We start from the raw sequence: 17,023 nt of genomic DNA, 5'->3' as shown, positions 1-17,023 counted from the left end.
TGCTGCACGGCAGCCCCTGGGCGCGGGAGGGGTTTCCTCATGGAAATAAATGTCTGTTTTTCTTCTTCAGTTCTTCAAAGGACTGAAAAATGTCCGGTTTTCTCGAGAGCCTGAGGTGCTCGGAGTGTGTTGACTGGGGAGAGAAACGGAACACGATCGCTTCAGTTGCTGCGGGGGTGCTGGTACGTAGTTTCAGTTCTTGTAGATGTACTGTCATCCAGGAGCTAAAATTAGACGTTTGGAAGTAAAATAAAAGAACGAGGATACATTGTCCTTGTATGTAGCAGCAGAGTTAACAAAAAAATCTGTTCTGGGTGCTTGCATCCACGTGTGACTTAATTTTTGCAGCTTCTACTCACGTAATAATCCCTGGAGTAGGTAAATTTTGTATTTAACCTTCTTCCTAAGTTGACAGCAAATCTAGTTATGCTGTCAGTTCACTCTGAGTTGGAGACTGTAAAAATGATTTTCTATATTAAGGTTATTTTTTTCCTAGAGCATCTTAGATGTTGTTAAAAGGCTTGTGTTCATATTTTAAGCTATTATGCTTTCTTCTTTTTTAACAGTTTTTTACAGGTTGGTGGATAATCATAGATGCAGCTGTAAAATACCCTAAAATGGAAGACTTCAACCATTCGTACCATGCTTGTGGGGTTATAGCCACTATTGCATTCCTAATGTAAGTGTAATTTCTTGATCAGAGCTACACACTCTTAGAACCTATTTTATGCCATTAATAAAAGAACACATAGTCTTTAAATGGAGAGGTAACTAAGAATAACAAATCAAGTTACTATCTGATTATCTCTTAATATCTTATATTTTTAGATATCTATAGTAAGGAAACTTTTTTTTTTTAAATAAACTTGTTATAGAGGTCTAAGTCTTATTGTAAAGTCTTTGGAGAAATGCTTTTTAAGTTTTATTCTTGTTCCCTTTTAAAAAGAAAAAAAAAAACCACCCAAAATCCACAAGAAATAAATCATCCTTTTTATATAGGTTTCTGAGAAGTTTCTCCTGTTGTTTTGGAAACACTTCTTGCTTGATCTTTGTTTACCCAGTTTTATCCTTGTTCCTCACGCAGGATCAACGCGGTGTCTAACGGCCAGGTGCGGGGTGACAGTTACAGCGAGGGCTGTTTAGGACAAACAGGTACCGTGGCGTAGGCTGTCGCGTAGCGATAGATCTGTGAAGCCATTCAGTCTTGGAAGAGTTTTCAGAACTGTTCCAGTGTGCACGTTGTGTATCTGTGCATAGCTCTGGTGTGGCACAAAGATGCTCTGAAACAAAAACATGCTGAAAGTCTCAAGTGTCCGCACTCGGACGCAAAACATCCGTGTGTGTTTTTCAAGGTGCTCGGATCTGGCTGTTCATTGGGTTTATGATGGCTTTTGGATCTCTCATTGCTTCCATGTGGATCCTTTTTGGAGGCTACGTTGTTAAAGGTAAGATGCAGTAGGGAACGTGACCTGATCTGGTTTTGAAAGTTTAAATTATTTTAAATGACTATTGAACTTTAGAGCTTATTTTTAGATAGTTTCTAGGCAGGTCCAGTTCCAGTGTTCTACACACCACTGTTCCATACTATCTACTACTATCGAGGTGGATTTTATCTTCTTACAGAAGTCACAAAGCTTCCAACTAGCCTCATTAGAAACACAGGTCCTGATTACCTGGGAGCTGTACTGACATAATGAAACTGCTGTAGTTACATGGGAATAATTCCCTGCCCTGAGTGAACACTTATTCCCAGAATAAAAATGACTGATTTTGTGCAAATTGCTCCCAAAGCCTATAAGCTAAATTAGTGAAAAGGAAAAAAAAGAATTTAAATTGCCTATTTAAATTCATACCTTAACATGTACCACGGTAACTTTTTGTGAAGGCAAATCTTGAGAAAGACATGAAAACAACAGTGTTGTTTTACAGTATTACCCTCTTCTGTTTTTTTTTTTAAAGTTAGGTCATTTAAGTAAATGTGTAGCTACTACTTGTACCTGGAGCTGAAGTGAATTTCACACCAGTCAAGGCACACTCGTGGTTTTGTTTAATTTACATTCTCATCAGCTTTGGCTTTGCTTGATTCATAGGGGATTTTCAGGGAAATCAAAGTGCATTAGTTGCACAGTAGTGCTACTACTGTGCTCTCCCATTTTATATATTGTCATTATATATGAATAATGTGTATACTTACACACACATTCCAAGCAGGATGTGCAATCCCATATGGTAATTAAACACTTTATGAGCATTGTATTTGAGATGCACATTGTGAGTTAGAAAACAGGAGAGAATTCTTTTACTTGGACAGCTAAATGATTCTGTGGGGCACAAAATCCACTTAATTAACTTTCCAGCCAGGGGTAAGGCTTATGCTTGTCCCCTGTTACAACTGAGCAGCAGAGATGGGAGGGGACCATCTTGTCAGAGCATGAAAGGGGTTTATGAGCTGCACAGTAGTGTCTTTAATTCCATGCAAGAACAATCTGGCTTAGGCTTGTTAGGTAGTAGAAACAGCAGTAAATGTTTGTTGTCACTTCACCTCTGTATCTGGTTGGGAATCCTACATAGAATCACAGAATCATAGAATGGTTTGGGTTGGAAGGGACCTTAAAGCTCATCCAGTTCCAACCCCCCTGCCATCAGCAGGGACACCTTCCACTAGACCAGGTTGCTCAAAGCCTCATCCAGCCTGGCCGAGAACACTTCCAGGGAGGAGCAGCCACAGCTTCTCTGGGCAACCTGTTCCAGTGTCTGACCACCCTCACAGTGAAAAACTTCTTCCTAATGTCTAATCTAAACCTCCCCTCTTTCAGTTTAAACCCATTTCCCCTTGTTTTGTCATTAGTTGTCCTTATGAAAAGTCCTTAGAGCCCTCTGTCTAACTCAGCTCCTTAGGACTGTCACAGTGCTTAGACTCCAAATGTTTATATTTAAATGAAACTGAATATATTTGCCAACATAGTGTGATTTAGTGTTTCTGAAATGTCAGCGATGGGATATTCTTGAAAATTACTTCTCAAAAATTTATGGAGATTCTTTCTTTTGTTAGAAAAACCAGTAGTATACCCAGGAATAGCTGTTTTTTTCCAGAATGCGTTCATCTTTTTTGGGTAAGACTACATTCCTTTGTTTATTTCTTATCTAATTTGTTTATAATGATTAAAACCCAAACTTGCTGTAATCTGTTTTTTTCTTAAGCCCTGTTTTGTAACTAGACACGGGTGAATAGTTACAAAATATAGTTGAATATTGTGAATAGGTGAATAGTTCTGCTGAGAAAGGCAGTAGATCTCTAGGCTCTGCCTGCACAGGTTTTGTGGCAGGACCAGGAGCTGGATTTACAAATACTGTAACTTGTTCCCTGAAATCATGTTATTTAAAATACTGGTATTTGATTTGCTCTGTTATGTACTCATGTCCCTTTATTCTGTTTTAAACAGAGGACTGGTCTTCAAATTTGGTCGGACTGAAGATCTGTGGCAATGAACACGTCCGTGGAAGTGCATTGGCCATGCTGGTTTTTTAACTGCACACTCCCAAAATTTTGTAAAACTATTTTGTAAACAACCCTCAATTGTGTCTAAAGATAAAACAAGGAAAACTTAAATCATAGCACTAAAAATTCTGGTTCTACTCTAATTTTTTTTACTCTCATATGTTGATTTAAATGTCATCATGTTTTTGACAACTGTACAATTGCTAAACGTAACCATGGCAGTCACTTTTATGATATGATGTTTGCTACAAGTAAATAGTATAGTGGAAAATGGATGTATTTAACCAGCTGTTTCTATGATGTAATTTACCATCCAAGACCTACTAAAAATGCTTTAAACCTACTTTTTAACATATATTTATTAAATATTTCCTATATCTGGACAATATAACCAGTTCTTCAGTTTAAAAACTTAACTCGTGTGTGGCTTTTGTTGCACAATATATGTAATTTATCCTGTGGTGATAATGAGGAACAACTTACTGTTGCTGTGGATGATGCTGTAGAGGCACAAATACAAATTGGGTAGTGGCTCTAGATGGAAGCAGCTCATCCACAAAGTTCCCTGTCAACTATTTTCTAAGCACTGTAAAACAAAGGCAGAGTATTCTTATCACAGGGACAGACACTACCAGGGAGAATTTTGATCCTGTATCTGCCCTTTCTTATACATCCCCCCTAGGCTAGCTGCTCAAGAAATCAATGATTAAAGACACGTGGGGAAAAAAGAGGGAATAAAATTCTATTCCTTAAAAGCACTCCTGCTAGAAAACAGCAGAAGCAGTTAAATTTGGTTGGTTGCTGGAAAGTTAAGCAAGTGAAGTGTACGAGTTGAGCCTGGATTATACCATTACACAGGTAGCAGTGTGGTAACTGTGAGGTACTACAAATATTTCAGTGTGTATCCAGGTTGGATATCACTGTCAGTGGCTGTTTTGTGACCTGGAAATAAGAAAAACTGGCCTTTCCCCTGCAAGTAGTTGTTCATTACTTGAAACCTGTCTCACATTTCTTTAACCTTAGAGATCTACTTTGCTTAATCCCTAAGGAACGAATTGAGGTCAGCACGCATTACTGCAGCGAGCATCAAAGAACTCTTGTCTTCAGTGTTACATTTTCCTCATTACTTCATTTTTAAGCAAGTGTGCTGAATAAATAAAAACAATGACATTTTTACTTTATTATGTAAGCATTTTTGAAAGAGTTTTTCTATGTCACCTATTTTGAAACAAAGAAAAAACACTGAGGATCACAATTCATTTAAAACCCAGGGTTTGTTTGCACAGAATCCTCTGCCTGAGCTCATGCACCAAACCCCCTGCTTGTCTCGGAGTAAAACAGCTCGATATAAGACACCAGATCTTGGTGGGATCCCAGCCTTGACACCCTCAGCCATTCCAGCTGTCCCCACTCTTGGGGCAGCCAGAGCCTTTTGGGCAGCTGACCCCATGTCACCACACAGACAGGCTGTTTTGAGGTTTGCTGCCAAATCTAAATATGAGTAATACCATTGATTTCAGGGACACCATCCACAAGCAGAACAATTTAATTTCTTGCCATTTGAACTTCCAAATAGCTAGCCTGAGCCAAGTAATTATAGATTTTTCTTTAAGCAGTCAGATAACTTAGATTTTGAGTTCAGTCTGGCAAGATGCAGAGTTCTGGCCCTGATCCAGCTCACTCATCAAATCCTTGCTTAACAAGGCTTTCAACAGAATTAATTTAGCTTAAAAACAAGTACTTTGACGCTTTGCTGGATAAGAATGAGTAGGTACTCCTGAAAAATTATACTTTAAAATACATATTTTGGCTTTTAAACTTGAGAGGTAAAAATAGTTTAAAGTATCCAAGAATTTTGATTAAGAAGTAATTACAGCAATGAATTAGGCCAACTTTTTTGTACATATCCTACAAAACAATATTTAAGGTAAGACCAGCAAAGCAGAAAAGCTAAATGCACTGTAAGTCTGCATCTGTAAATTTATACTCTTAACTTTCAAGAGTAACTAGAATAGTTTGTTACTAGTTTTTTGTGTGTTGATTGGGACGGGTTTTTTGAGCCTAAGAATTGATATGCAAGTGCTCTTTCAGCTCATCATAGCTATTCATTTTCTCTAGTGACAAACAGGAAAATCTTATCTTGGTCAAATCTGTTGTCTGGGTTCCTCCATTTAAAATCCAACAGCCAAACGGGGAAACTGTAAAGACAAATATTCTTGTATCAGAACATTTTATGCATCAAATCATTACACTGGAAAACCTTATTAGATTATTTTAATTATTTCTTTTTTCTGTAATTCAGATAACAGCATCACGTTCAGCACCTAAAGGTGCCCAAGGCCTGTGTTTGTGCATCAGACTGCATAGCCACTCTGCAGCCATGAAGGCCATGAAGCTTTGGTCTGTTTTCATAAAAAGCACCTTTCATTCACTGGCTTCAAAAAATCTCTCACTTAGATGCTGCTCAGGTCTCCTCAGGGACTGTGTGTGAAGCACAGAGGTCAGGGCAGTCAGTCCCAGAGGATGTCTGAGCACCTAAGATTACGTGTTGCAACAAACAAGATCATTTCAGATTTAGCCCCGTGCCCTCAGCGGCTCCGACAATCCCTTCCTGCATTTACAATGTTCAGGGTCAGCTGTGGGAACAGCTCATCTGCTTCAAACCAGGCACTGAAAACATGCTGTGACATGGAACTGTCCTCCTTCCTTTTTAATTCAAATACAGTTCTTCATCAAGGTGCTATATATACTCCTGTACAGTTAATTTTACATTGAAACTCACCTCCCAGTAAAACTGGTCTTCAAAGTACTTTGATACGGGGATGGTCCTAAAGATTTTGCGGTTTAAGATGAAACCTATTTGTAAAAACATATATATCCAATATAAATATATAAATCAGAGAAAGGGGGTCTTAAAACAGCTTGAGGTTTAAGAATAAACCTATTTGTAAAAATATATATATCAAATATAAATATATACATCAGGTAAAGGGGAAGATTGTGTGTAACTGCAGGTTTTTTATTAACACACATCCAAATGTAACATAGAAAATGTTACACATTCAAAATACACATTCAGAACTAAAATTCAAAATACACATAATATTCAAATATTCAAATATTCAAAATACACATTCAAAACTAAAAGCTTCAGCAGAGCCCCTTGACTTAAGTTAACCTTAAATACAAAGAGAGAAGCTTGCCAGGATCAAGGCCTGTGTTATTAAAAATTAATTACTCCAGGTAAAACCCCATTAAACAGCCTGCCAGATTCTAAAAATACATCAAAAATTATTAACTTCTCGCACAAAAATTGCCTGTGTATTTAAAACAATTGTGCTTATCACTACTGGTAGCTTGGGATTTCAGATGCAAACATCTAGATTTTTAAACAATTGGTTAAACACTGAATGCTTGGTTATTTTAGCTGAATGTTTTTTAAAAATCTGCTTGATTAGTTCAACTTCTTAATCACACTTAAGGTGATGCAAAGGTTTCAGATCAATTAAAGCACAAAAAAAATCATTTTAAGAGTATATTTCACAGCAATTCTCATCTTTTCATGTCTCTTTTACTGGAGACAGAGTTAAAAGCTATAGAAAAACAGCAGCTGCCAGAAAACAGAATGTCACATGGGAAACACATGAGCCCTGATGATCCAAACCACTAGTGATCAAAGCGTGGCTGATGCAAGCTACCGACGTTAGTGAAACTTTGCAGATTTATACCAACTGGCCTAAAAAGTGAAAAGCTCTTGACAGCATTTTTCTCACTAAGACAATATCCAAACGTAAAAATATTTTCATCCTCACATATCTCCTGTCTGAAATTTGAAGGCAGCTGTTAAACATCTGTTAAAATAAACTTCACCAATGAAAGACTGGTGCTGCTAGGTTAGTGATGTTGAATACATCTCTTCTTCAAAAGACTGGCTCTAAAAAGTCCCTGGCATTTGTGTTTCCCATGGCTTCTACAAACAATTTACCCACAGGAACACATGTCAGAGCCCCAGTTAAACTGGCCTCTTCCTGCACAGGGTTGTACTGATGTGACAGCAGGTGCAGGAAGATGAGATACCCCTTGCCCCAAGGAAATGAGGAAGATATTACTAAAACATGGTTTTTAATACTGACCTGTAATAAAACCTGTTATCAAGGCAACACTGATGGTCACGCAGAAGGCAGCAATGTTAATCATGACCAAATAACCCAGACTGAAAAGCAAAACAAGTGTTTCACCTTTTACAGTTGCTGAATTTAGCATTAAGACATTTAACATCAAAACCTCTCAGAAAAAACATGTTATTCTTGAATCTTGCTGCAGCTGCAGTTAGATGTTTTAAAAGATCCTACCAGAAGCCTAATACAGACCAGAGGACATATTTTGCCTTCAGAAACCATCACTGTGGTACTAAAATTTCATTGCATTTGTTTGTTTCAGTAAGAATATGACGAGAAGTGTAAGGCCGTTGCGCTGTGATTCATTCCTGTGTATATTGAGAAAATCAGAAAACTTCTTGGATGATACAACTTTGATTTGCAAAAATGAGATGCCAGTGCCAGATCAAAACAACCTCTGGAGAATATCCTTAACTGAGCCCTTCACCTTTTGCAGGGTATCTCCCCAAGTATGCTTTCCAGTTCAGTGTCCAGTCTGGCTTCAGTCCAAACTGGCATTCTTGAGTTAAAGCCTCATGTGAAGAGAAATGCTGATTTCTGCCCCATCTCATATTAGCATACAAAGCTCCCCAAAACACACCACAAAGGCCAAAATGAGTCTTGGAAGGATGCACACCCTCTGACTTTGTCTCCCATGTCTGCTGCATTTAACACCAAATAAAAAGGGAGATAGAAAACAAAAGTTAATATTAAAGTTTTGATCTAAAGTCTGCTCAACTCTGAAAGTCTTTTTTACTGACTTTTTTGGACTTCAGAGATTATCTTATCTGGTATAACATTATTTGATTGTGATGATGTTCAGGCTTTCTGTATGTATGAGAGTTTTTCTCAAGGCATACTACAATAATTATTAGCTGAGCTTATTATTTAATAGCAAGAATTTATGTACCTTGGTAAATTAGTCCAGTTTTTTATTACTAAGAGAACAACCTGGGCAAGAGCTCCAAGCACACCAGGCAAGCCAAAAGTGAAATGAACTCCAGAGGCATCATGAATCTTGAGAGCAGGATTCAGGCATCTCTGGGGAGAAGAAAAGGTTTAATTGATACACAGAAACACAAGTTGATGATTGAGTATTTTCTATGGCAGACCTAGAAAATGAACTTTGGTCTTGCAAGTTGCAATTCTGTGCTCTGCTCAAAAAGACTCCAGGTTTCCTGGCTTTGATAGAGAGGTTTCCCTTGAGGTATCCTACATTGGAAAAGAGGTTTAGACAGCTTCTACAAAAACAATTTCAGGTTTTGAGTAATACCTGTAAACAGTAAGATCCTAATACAGCTATCACACTGGCAAGCAGACCCAAAATCATTGCAATCCAAGGATACTCGATACTGTGTGCTGCATAACCAATGGTGACCCCACCAGCCAGTACTGCACTGTGGATGTGAGTCTGTAAAATACAACAACAAAAAACCATGAGTGAAAATTCAGTCATTGCTTATCTTACAGCAGCCTAATATCAGAGATTGCTATTCTCATGCAAGGGCAATCTCTTTAGGGTGAATTTGGGCCTCTGTATACTGTAAATTACCATCTGAGAACAGAATTTCTAAATTACAGCTTCAGCTTGGGAGGCTTACCATGACTGTCAGGCTGAAAACCTGGACGTGTTTTTACTTAATAGCTATTACACTTTCAGTCTATTATTGAGAGTATCAGAAAAAATATCTTCTCCATACAGTGTTTTCTCTCATGTCTTACCATGCTGAATTTTCCATCCTTTGTAGTCAGCACAGACAACACAAAGGCAGTTACAGCACTGACTGCGAGGGCGAAGTAGGTGTTGTAGATTGCTTTGCTCTTGTTCACAGCTAGTACAGAATTGAAGCTTGGCCAGAATACCCAGAGAAAGAGAGTACCTTGGAGACAAAGACAAGCAGCTATCAGTACCTGCACTCAGACACAGTGAATCTATCACCAGCTCTCTCTGGAGGGCTCCAGCCCCTATTCTGCATTCACTATAATTCACACATTGTAAACAAAGGATAACAATTCACAATGCAGACAGCCCTGAGAGTTGCCTGCTAAACCAACACCTTCCCAGAAACACAGGACTGTAATGGCAAACATAGAGCCACAGCACAGCTCTGCTGGCACCTGACCCGTCCTTCGCTGAGTGGAAGTGAGTTCTCTTTTCAAGAGCACCTTTAACATCAGCTTTGCCCTATCTATTGTCCCCTTAAACACAGGTTCAGATAGAAGTGGGAACAATTCCACTGTTGATTCCCAAACAATCAGCATCCTGCCTGTTCCACACAGGTACCAGGGGCTTGTTCCAATGTCCTTGGCCAAAATTTCCTCCTGTAAGGTCACTGCACAGAGTCAAAACTTTTATGACCACACAGGCTTCAATAAGAACAGGAATGAAAACAGGTTCTCCTGCTTCTGTGACCTGGGCCCTAATTGTCAGCATTGAGGAACCTCAGCCTCTATAAAGCACGTTTACTACTGGCAGGACACATCTTGTCTGTGCACAGGGAATCACACGCAGAGATCAAATTCCAGCCAGCAGAGGGAAGTCGGTGGCCTTGCACTAAATCAGAGCGCACGTTTCAATCTCTGCCTCTGCTCCCGAGTCAGGCACAGCTCTAAGTGCACAGATGTCTGACTACACAACCCAGAACAGTTTCTTTTGCCTTGTCCAGTCATTATTTTTTGCTGTCCAGTCAACCTCCATAGTTAATATTCTGCTCTCCATGCCACAGAGGTACCAGACCTTTGTGCAATTCACCTGACAGTAAAATTTGAAGTGTTCTTGTTCAAGTCAATTAAGAAGTGACACGGGCATTGTCACTATAAAGCACAACAGTTAAACCCACCTTCCAGCAACCCTGGCAGCTGCTGCTTTTGTACCAGCTTATCTTGGCTCCTTGAAATCCAATTTCCATGGCTAATTTTCACCTTTTTGCTGCACCAAGGCAGTGATAACCATGCCTCTCAGACAGAAGAGGCCATTTTGGCAATTCAAAACTCACAGTAGCAGTGAGGACTCGTGGAATGAGCTGCACTATGACAATCTTGTTCCCATTGATTAGGTAGTCAGTCAGTCATTAAAAAAAAAACCCAAAAAACAATCTACTAATGCCACCAAAGCATTCTTATGAATATCTGTTCAGCTATGGAAATAAAAGAGTCACAATAGGAGTCCAAATGTGGGTGAAGGACCTCAGCACCCTTCACGCAGCCCTCAGAAGCAGGATGCAAAAAGGAACTACAAAGAATTTGCCTGCTCAATTGCTCCTTTCTGCCAAGGTTACCTCAGGAATTTTTCAAGACATGGCAATATAATTACTCCAGATAACAAGCACATGGTTGCAGCAAGTTGCACGAAAATTATAATGAAGGCTTAACAGTGTCTTGATGAGTTAGATTAAAATACTGATCTCGAATTCTCCAGCAAAGCAAGAACTTCAGAGACTCAAAAGAGCAGCATTTAAGTTTCTTTTTCCCTAAACTGGGCAAAGACTGACCAAGAATTAGACTCTGTGGGCCTTCACAGAAAGATCTTAGTTCAGTTGGTGGCAGTTACACAACAAAGTCATGATAATGAAAAAACCAAATTGCTTCTTGAAGAAAAAGAACAGAACTCCCATACATTCAGCCTATCACCACTCGGATCCTTTCTCGTTTGCCTGTCTGTATCATATTCCTCACCCTTCATCAGGCTTTTATCTTTTCATTTCCATTACTAGGCAGGGACTCCCTTTTTATATCTCTGTATGGCACCTTGCAAAACAAAACTGAGCCTTGGCCCCAGCTGGGAACTGTAAGCAGTACTGAAATACAAGTAATGACCTCAACTTTGGGGCACAGGTCCTTACCAATATGCCTCTGAAAGCCCAAAAGGAGCCAACTTAGCTGGGAGAGGGAACAGTTAACCTGCCATAGCCCCTATGCTGAGACTGACAAAGCAAACTAAGCTCCTGCCACTGCAGAAGTGGCTCATATGCCTGGTAGGAAACATGCTGAGACTCACCAACTCATTGTCAGAAACCACGAAACACAGCAGCAGCTGCAGCAGCAGGTTTCTATGCTTGGCTGCATTCAGACCTGCACTTTGGATGCAAAAGCTTCAGCGTGCTGTGGCCAACCCCCAGAAACATGCCTTATGTTCTCTCTTCAACTTCTTCTTCTAACCGAGATGTTAAAGCAAATGCCTTACCCAACATGGAGAATAAGTCTGACTTCGGGGTACTCGCATTCTTCTCAGACCTTGGTGATGGCTCAGAGAAGCATGAGGAGACTGCCAGACCAAAGTAGGCTCCAAACAGGTGTACATGCATCATGCTGATATTATCTGGAACCTGTATCAATAGAATAATCAAATTTGTGGTTTATTTCATCCCACAGGAAGCCTTTGGTGCAGTTCCTGATATAGTTGCTCACGTAACCTCCTTATAATAAATTTATTTTCACAGTCCCTTAGTTTCTGTGTGAGTTATTTGTGTGAGATTAACTTATCTGAATTCAATGCAGCTCATAAACACACAATTCATTTACAGAGAGTTTGGGGTATGTTTACATTGTACATTAAATGCAGGGCTGATTCTGCTGCCCAGACTGGGCTGGTAAAACCATCCATACTGGAAATCTTCCAGGCTGAACTGACACAGGGAGGGGATACAGTTTAAAGGCAGTTAGTGCCTTAGTGTAGGTCAAGGCTTTCATTCATGTGTTGGGGATGGTCAGGGCATGAGCATGGCCAAATGCACTACATCCCAATCCATCAGATCATCTCACCCTCCAAGACCAAGAAACAGCCAATTATATAGATATAGACCATGCAGGGTTTGGGGTTTGATGTGCTTAAGTCTATTCTCAAAGTCAGAGTTCATCTCTTCATGAAAACACAGCCACAATCTAGGTGAGATAAAACACACTGATGTTCCTGTCAGCAGAGCACTAACAAACCATCAAAAGGCAACATTCCAGAGTCCCAATGTGCCTGGAAATCATACTACTGTACCTGCAGGAATGTGTTGTTGATCCATCTGCTCACATGGAAAACTATTATCTCCACAACTGTCATCAGAATTAATTGTACAGGATTAATCTTGCCAAGAAGAGCTCCAGTGGAGATGACCACAGCAGTCATACTCACAGCAGCCTTTGTTATTCTGCAATAAAAGAAAGAAAAAGATCATTTTGTATCAGGACCACACCAGGGCCAACAAAGACAGACTGACACAGTAAAATGTACTTAAAACCCCAAAGTCTTCTAAAATGTCTGTAAATATGATGGTGCTAATTTGCCAACAGGCCCATATAACAAGGTATTATCCTCCACAAAGAGCAATCAGCAGTTCTAGATTAATCCAATTCTAACACAAATTAATTACCTTTTCAGACGATCTTCGTTGGCCATTTTAAGAAGGAAAATTAATAAACCTTCTATCACCATGGAGCACTGGACACCAAGTACAATGACCAGGAGGTTGAATGCAGTGCTGCTAAACCCGTATCTTTTCCGAAACATCAGGAAAAAGCCAAATCCAAAAATCACCATGTGGTTGACATCTTGAAAAGCTGCATGACAGAAAAGACCACGACAGCGGTGAAGTTGTTAATGCAGACTGGATTTCTGCTTTAAAAAAAAAAACAAAAACCCCCAAAACCAACAAAAAAAACCTAAGAAGAACTTCAGATAAAAATTTGGGTGCCATTATTATTATTATTTAGTACCTGTAAAGAATTCCAGAGCTTGCTTTCCAATCCATAAGTAATCAGAAAAACAATTCCCTTGACCCTGAATTTATTTTTACAAAGTGATCAGAATCGATGCCACAGGATGGGGGTTAAGAGGTCATAAAGCGCGACAGAAGTGAAGTACATTTACCAATGAAATTTGGACATTTATTTTTCCTGAGGTGAATTTAAAAAGCTTAAGTTGGACTTTTCACGGAGAGTTACTGTGAATTAGTGCTGATTCATTCCTTGAGGGTGTTAGGGAAGAAATGAGTTACAAAGAGAAACCTGTATGATGTCCTCATCTGGGTAGAAGGAACAGAAATAGCAGTAGGAAGAGTTTAATATGGAAAGTAGCATAATTGCATAAAAGGTAGAGGCTGTACAAGATAGAAGCTCTTGGATCTGTAGGCCTGGAAGTGTCCCCTGGGACATGCTAACAGTCATATTCTCAAATGGTTGTGCTGGGCTCTGTGTACAGCAAAATATGAAACTGCAAATAAGTAGATCTCATTATTCAAGCTATAAAACAGGGAGGGTAACACAAGAATGTAATGAGGATTAATCAGCTCATATTTGCACAACACTGTAAATACGTTACACATTATGGCCGTAGCCTAATCTGATAAAACATTCCTTTGATCAACGCACAAAACACATCTCCAGAATATATTTAAACCTTTAATTCCACTGCATTCACTTCATTTATTTACATCAAGCATTCAAACAGAAAACACTGCCATCCTGAATTCTTGCTTTGTAGCACAACGATGCCTTCGCATGCCAAGACCTCACAAGAGGCAGGCACTGAACACAGAGCACTGCCTGCCCTCCAAAGTTTGTTACGTTCATAGGAGCCAAAATTACCACAAACAGGCAGCAGAAAACAGACCAGCAATGCAATTTAATATCACTCATGTCTTCCTTTGCTGTCTTGGCTTTGATATAAGTAAATATGCACCGTACATGGCACGGTAGGGTACTGAAAGGGCAGTAAAAACATTCATTTCTGACTAACAAACACACAAACCCGCTCAATTCCATCTCTGTTGCACTGCAAAATAAAAGTGGGCATTAACCCTTCCTTTCACAGCAAGGCTGCTGATCTTACCTGGGTAGGAAATGTGTGATCTGGATGCACCATCACCTGGGAAAAAGTAAAAGAGGACGATGAAAAGAGCTTCCAGAAAGAGGATGAGCCAGGGCAGGCTGTGTCGGAAGCTGCGGTAATGAGCAGGCATTGTGCACGAGGCTACATCCAGCGCAAACACATTAATGGTTTTTCTATAAAAGGGTTCCAGTAACCTCAAACCAGTAGAAAAGGAGCTGTGGGGGGTAGGAATAAAAACTCTAGAGAGATAAAAAGCCCAAGAGGCGTCAGCAAGGAAGAGTTCCTTATCTGTGGCATGTCAGGAGCCCAAACGTACCCCAACTGAGATGGGCTGAACTCAAGAAGCACTGATGGACGCAGACGTACCGAGCTGCCAACGCCGCAACGCTCCGGGATCCATCCGTGTGGTACTTCAGCTGCTGCTGAGCCTTCTCTCTCAGCTCCATGGCAAGCAAAGAAGAACACGGACTCCTAAGAGTAGGATGTTGAAGTTTATGCAAAACCATTATTTATTTTCATTGCTCCTATCCATCCTAGACCCAAGTCCCTTCATTTAAAGGTCAGGGAAGGTCTTGTTGAGATTCTCAAGGTGATTCTCAGCTTGGTTAGGCTACAGCTCTACACCATGTCCCACAACAAAGAGATGAATCCAACCCAATGCCAGAGAATGATGAGTCTCTGGACATGTGAAGGATGATGGAGCGTTTCCTGCACTACCTGCAAGATCAGTCTGTCGTTTATAGAATGGCCATGGAAACAGCTACAGTGAACACTCGGGAAGACCCTGGTGATCCCCAGGCTGGAAGTCGCAGGCAGAGAGCCCCATTCAGAGCCCTGCGGGCTTTTAACTGAGAACCAGCTTGGAACACAGGAGGTTCTGCTTAAACTTGAGAAGAAACTTCTTTACGGTGAGGGTGCCAGAGCCCTGGGACAGGCTGCCCAGGGAGGGTGTGGAGTCTCCTTCTCTGGAGACATTCAAGACCCGCCTGGACGCCTTCCTGTGTGATCTCATTGAGGTTCCTGCTCTGGCAGGGGGGTTGGACTGGATGATCTTTTGAGGTCCCTTCCAATCCCCAACATTCTGTGATTCCGTGATTCTGTGAACCAAACCACAGAGCCATGCCCTCGTCAGTCTTCAATTCAGAGCCAGCCTTCATCCAGAAGTGTATCAGCTTCTGTCACTACAAGGTACCTGTCGCCTTGGGGCTTCTGAGCCTTTTGGCAAAGCACAGGATTTGGTTGTTCTTGTCTTTTTTTTCAAAGCAGGAGCCATTAGAATGAACATTTTGGGGACATGAGCAGGGCTAAGTTCAGTATATCCCTACATACACACATGGTAATTTGTTAGGTAAGATTATGTCTTATCTAACTGCTGAGGACAGAGAGTTTATGAATCCATAATATGAACATTATTATCTTCTCAGTATTCACTGGGCTTTTGGTAAATTGAACACTTCTTTGTTCAGGTTGATTAAAGTCCAGTTGATTAAAGTAGTGTAATTATGCCTCAGACTTTCTATTTCGAGGCCATTTCAAATGAGTGCTGTGCCTGCATGCTGGGGTTTGAGATAGTAACAACACATACAAACGGGTAGAAAGCCATCTACTGGTGACAGAAATATGTAGGAGACAAAAACATACGCAGAAAAATTCCAGTTCACTTACATTTTAGGACATTCCTCCTGCATAGCCAGGCTACATGGCACAATAACAGTTTTCAACCTTCTGTGAAAGGTTGGCATTTGTGGTGGTAACTTGCACTTTCCTCACACACAGTATCCAATCTCTTTACCTGCTTTTACTTAAGCCTAATAAAACCCTAAGTTCAGTATCTTTACCCACATTTCAGAAACCCCTGAACAGCATCCAAAGGACTTTCTGGCAGAACTAGAACACCTGGTGAATTTTCTCTAGACAAGAAAAAAAGGGTAACAGCTGAAACAGCAGTTTAGAAATGGATTTAGCTAACTAATGCATTGTCTTTGTGTGGTTTATAAATTCAATATATCTAATTAGCTTTCATCTGTTTCCTGACAAGACAAGACAAACCCTTCGGACTCATACCCAGGATAAGAATGACCCTGAACTCCTTCCACCATCTTGCCCTGGTCAAATGAACACAATTAGCTCTTTTGTCACCATCAGCATTAACACTCAGGGAAAAATCACCCCAAAGGCGATGGATTTACCCCCGTTTTCCCCTCAGGATGCCAGGCCACACTGTCAACACCGACACTCGGATGTGCAGCTTCAACTCCCTCCCAAACAGCAAGAGCTCGGCTCAGTGATCCCTGACAGGGTGAAATACACAATAACTTTGAAGTTACTGCCCCAGCACCAGCAGACCCCCCCCATCGACTCAGCAGCCTCACGTACAATCCTCCGGGCCACTTTGAAGGCGGCGCCGGGACCCACAGCCCTCAGCACCGCCTGACTCTGGGTCAGGGAGGCCCGTTAATCCCCAGGGAGGCGGGTGAGGCAGGGCCGTGGCACCCCGCCCAGCTCCGGGTGAGGCCGCAGGACAGAACACAGCGGGGAGCGGCGCGGGGT

General features: G+C 40.7%; 2 protein-coding genes across 2 annotated transcripts; one reads left to right on the top strand and one right to left on the bottom strand.

The window, feature by feature from the left end:
• Positions 1-88: 88 nt before the first annotated feature.
• Positions 89-3,651, top strand: TMEM50A (transmembrane protein 50A). The gene is made up of 6 exons (XM_010172891.2): positions 89-182; positions 567-679; positions 1,085-1,152; positions 1,353-1,445; positions 3,053-3,113; positions 3,444-3,651. Exons 1-6 carry the CDS (start codon positions 90-92, stop codon positions 3,487-3,489), a joined length of 474 nt encoding a protein of 157 aa, XP_010171193.1. The 5' UTR covers position 89; the 3' UTR covers positions 3,490-3,651.
• A 2,019-nt stretch (positions 3,652-5,670) lies between these two features.
• Positions 5,671-14,603, bottom strand: LOC104518461 (RH-like protein). The gene is made up of 10 exons (XM_010172890.1): positions 14,474-14,603; positions 13,017-13,203; positions 12,644-12,794; positions 11,840-11,981; positions 9,379-9,536; positions 8,930-9,067; positions 8,567-8,697; positions 7,633-7,712; positions 6,282-6,355; positions 5,671-5,697 (listed from the first exon to the last, which is right to left on the bottom strand). Exons 1-10 carry the CDS (start codon positions 14,601-14,603, stop codon positions 5,671-5,673), a joined length of 1,218 nt encoding a protein of 405 aa, XP_010171192.1.
• Positions 14,604-17,023: the final 2,420 nt, after the last annotated feature.

Source organism: Antrostomus carolinensis, unplaced genomic scaffold, assembly GCF_000700745.2.
Source record: "Antrostomus carolinensis isolate BGI_N321 unplaced genomic scaffold, ASM70074v2 scaffold47557, whole genome shotgun sequence".
NCBI classification, from domain to species: Eukaryota; Metazoa; Chordata; class Aves; order Caprimulgiformes; family Caprimulgidae; genus Antrostomus; species Antrostomus carolinensis.
Note: the sequence above shows the minus strand (reverse complement) of the source record. Positions and strands in the feature narration are given on the sequence as shown.

What these genes read in the sequence shown, in the direction of transcription:
- TMEM50A (XM_010172891.2), top strand. Translation starts at nt 90, where the DNA reads ATGTCCGGTTTTCTCGAGAGCCTGAGGTGCTCGGAGTGTGTTGACTGG. An exon ending in CAGTTGCTGCGGGGGTGCTG is followed by an intron (nt 183 to 566) that starts GTACGTAGTTTC and finishes CTTTTTTAACAG; the next exon opens with TTTTTTACAGGTTGGTGGAT. An exon ending in TGGAGGCTACGTTGTTAAAG is followed by an intron (nt 1,446 to 3,052) that starts GTAAGATGCAGT and finishes TTCTTTTGTTAG; the next exon opens with AAAAACCAGTAGTATACCCA.
- LOC104518461 (XM_010172890.1), bottom strand. Translation starts at nt 14,603, where the DNA reads ATGCCTGCTCATTACCGCAGCTTCCGACACAGCCTGCCCTGGCTCATC. An exon ending in ATCACACATTTCCTACCCAG is followed by an intron (nt 13,204 to 14,473) that starts GTAAGATCAGCA and finishes TCTGTCATGCAG; the next exon opens with CTTTTCAAGATGTCAACCAC. An exon ending in TCAACAACACATTCCTGCAG is followed by an intron (nt 11,982 to 12,643) that starts GTACAGTAGTAT and finishes CTATTGATACAG; the next exon opens with GTTCCAGATAATATCAGCAT.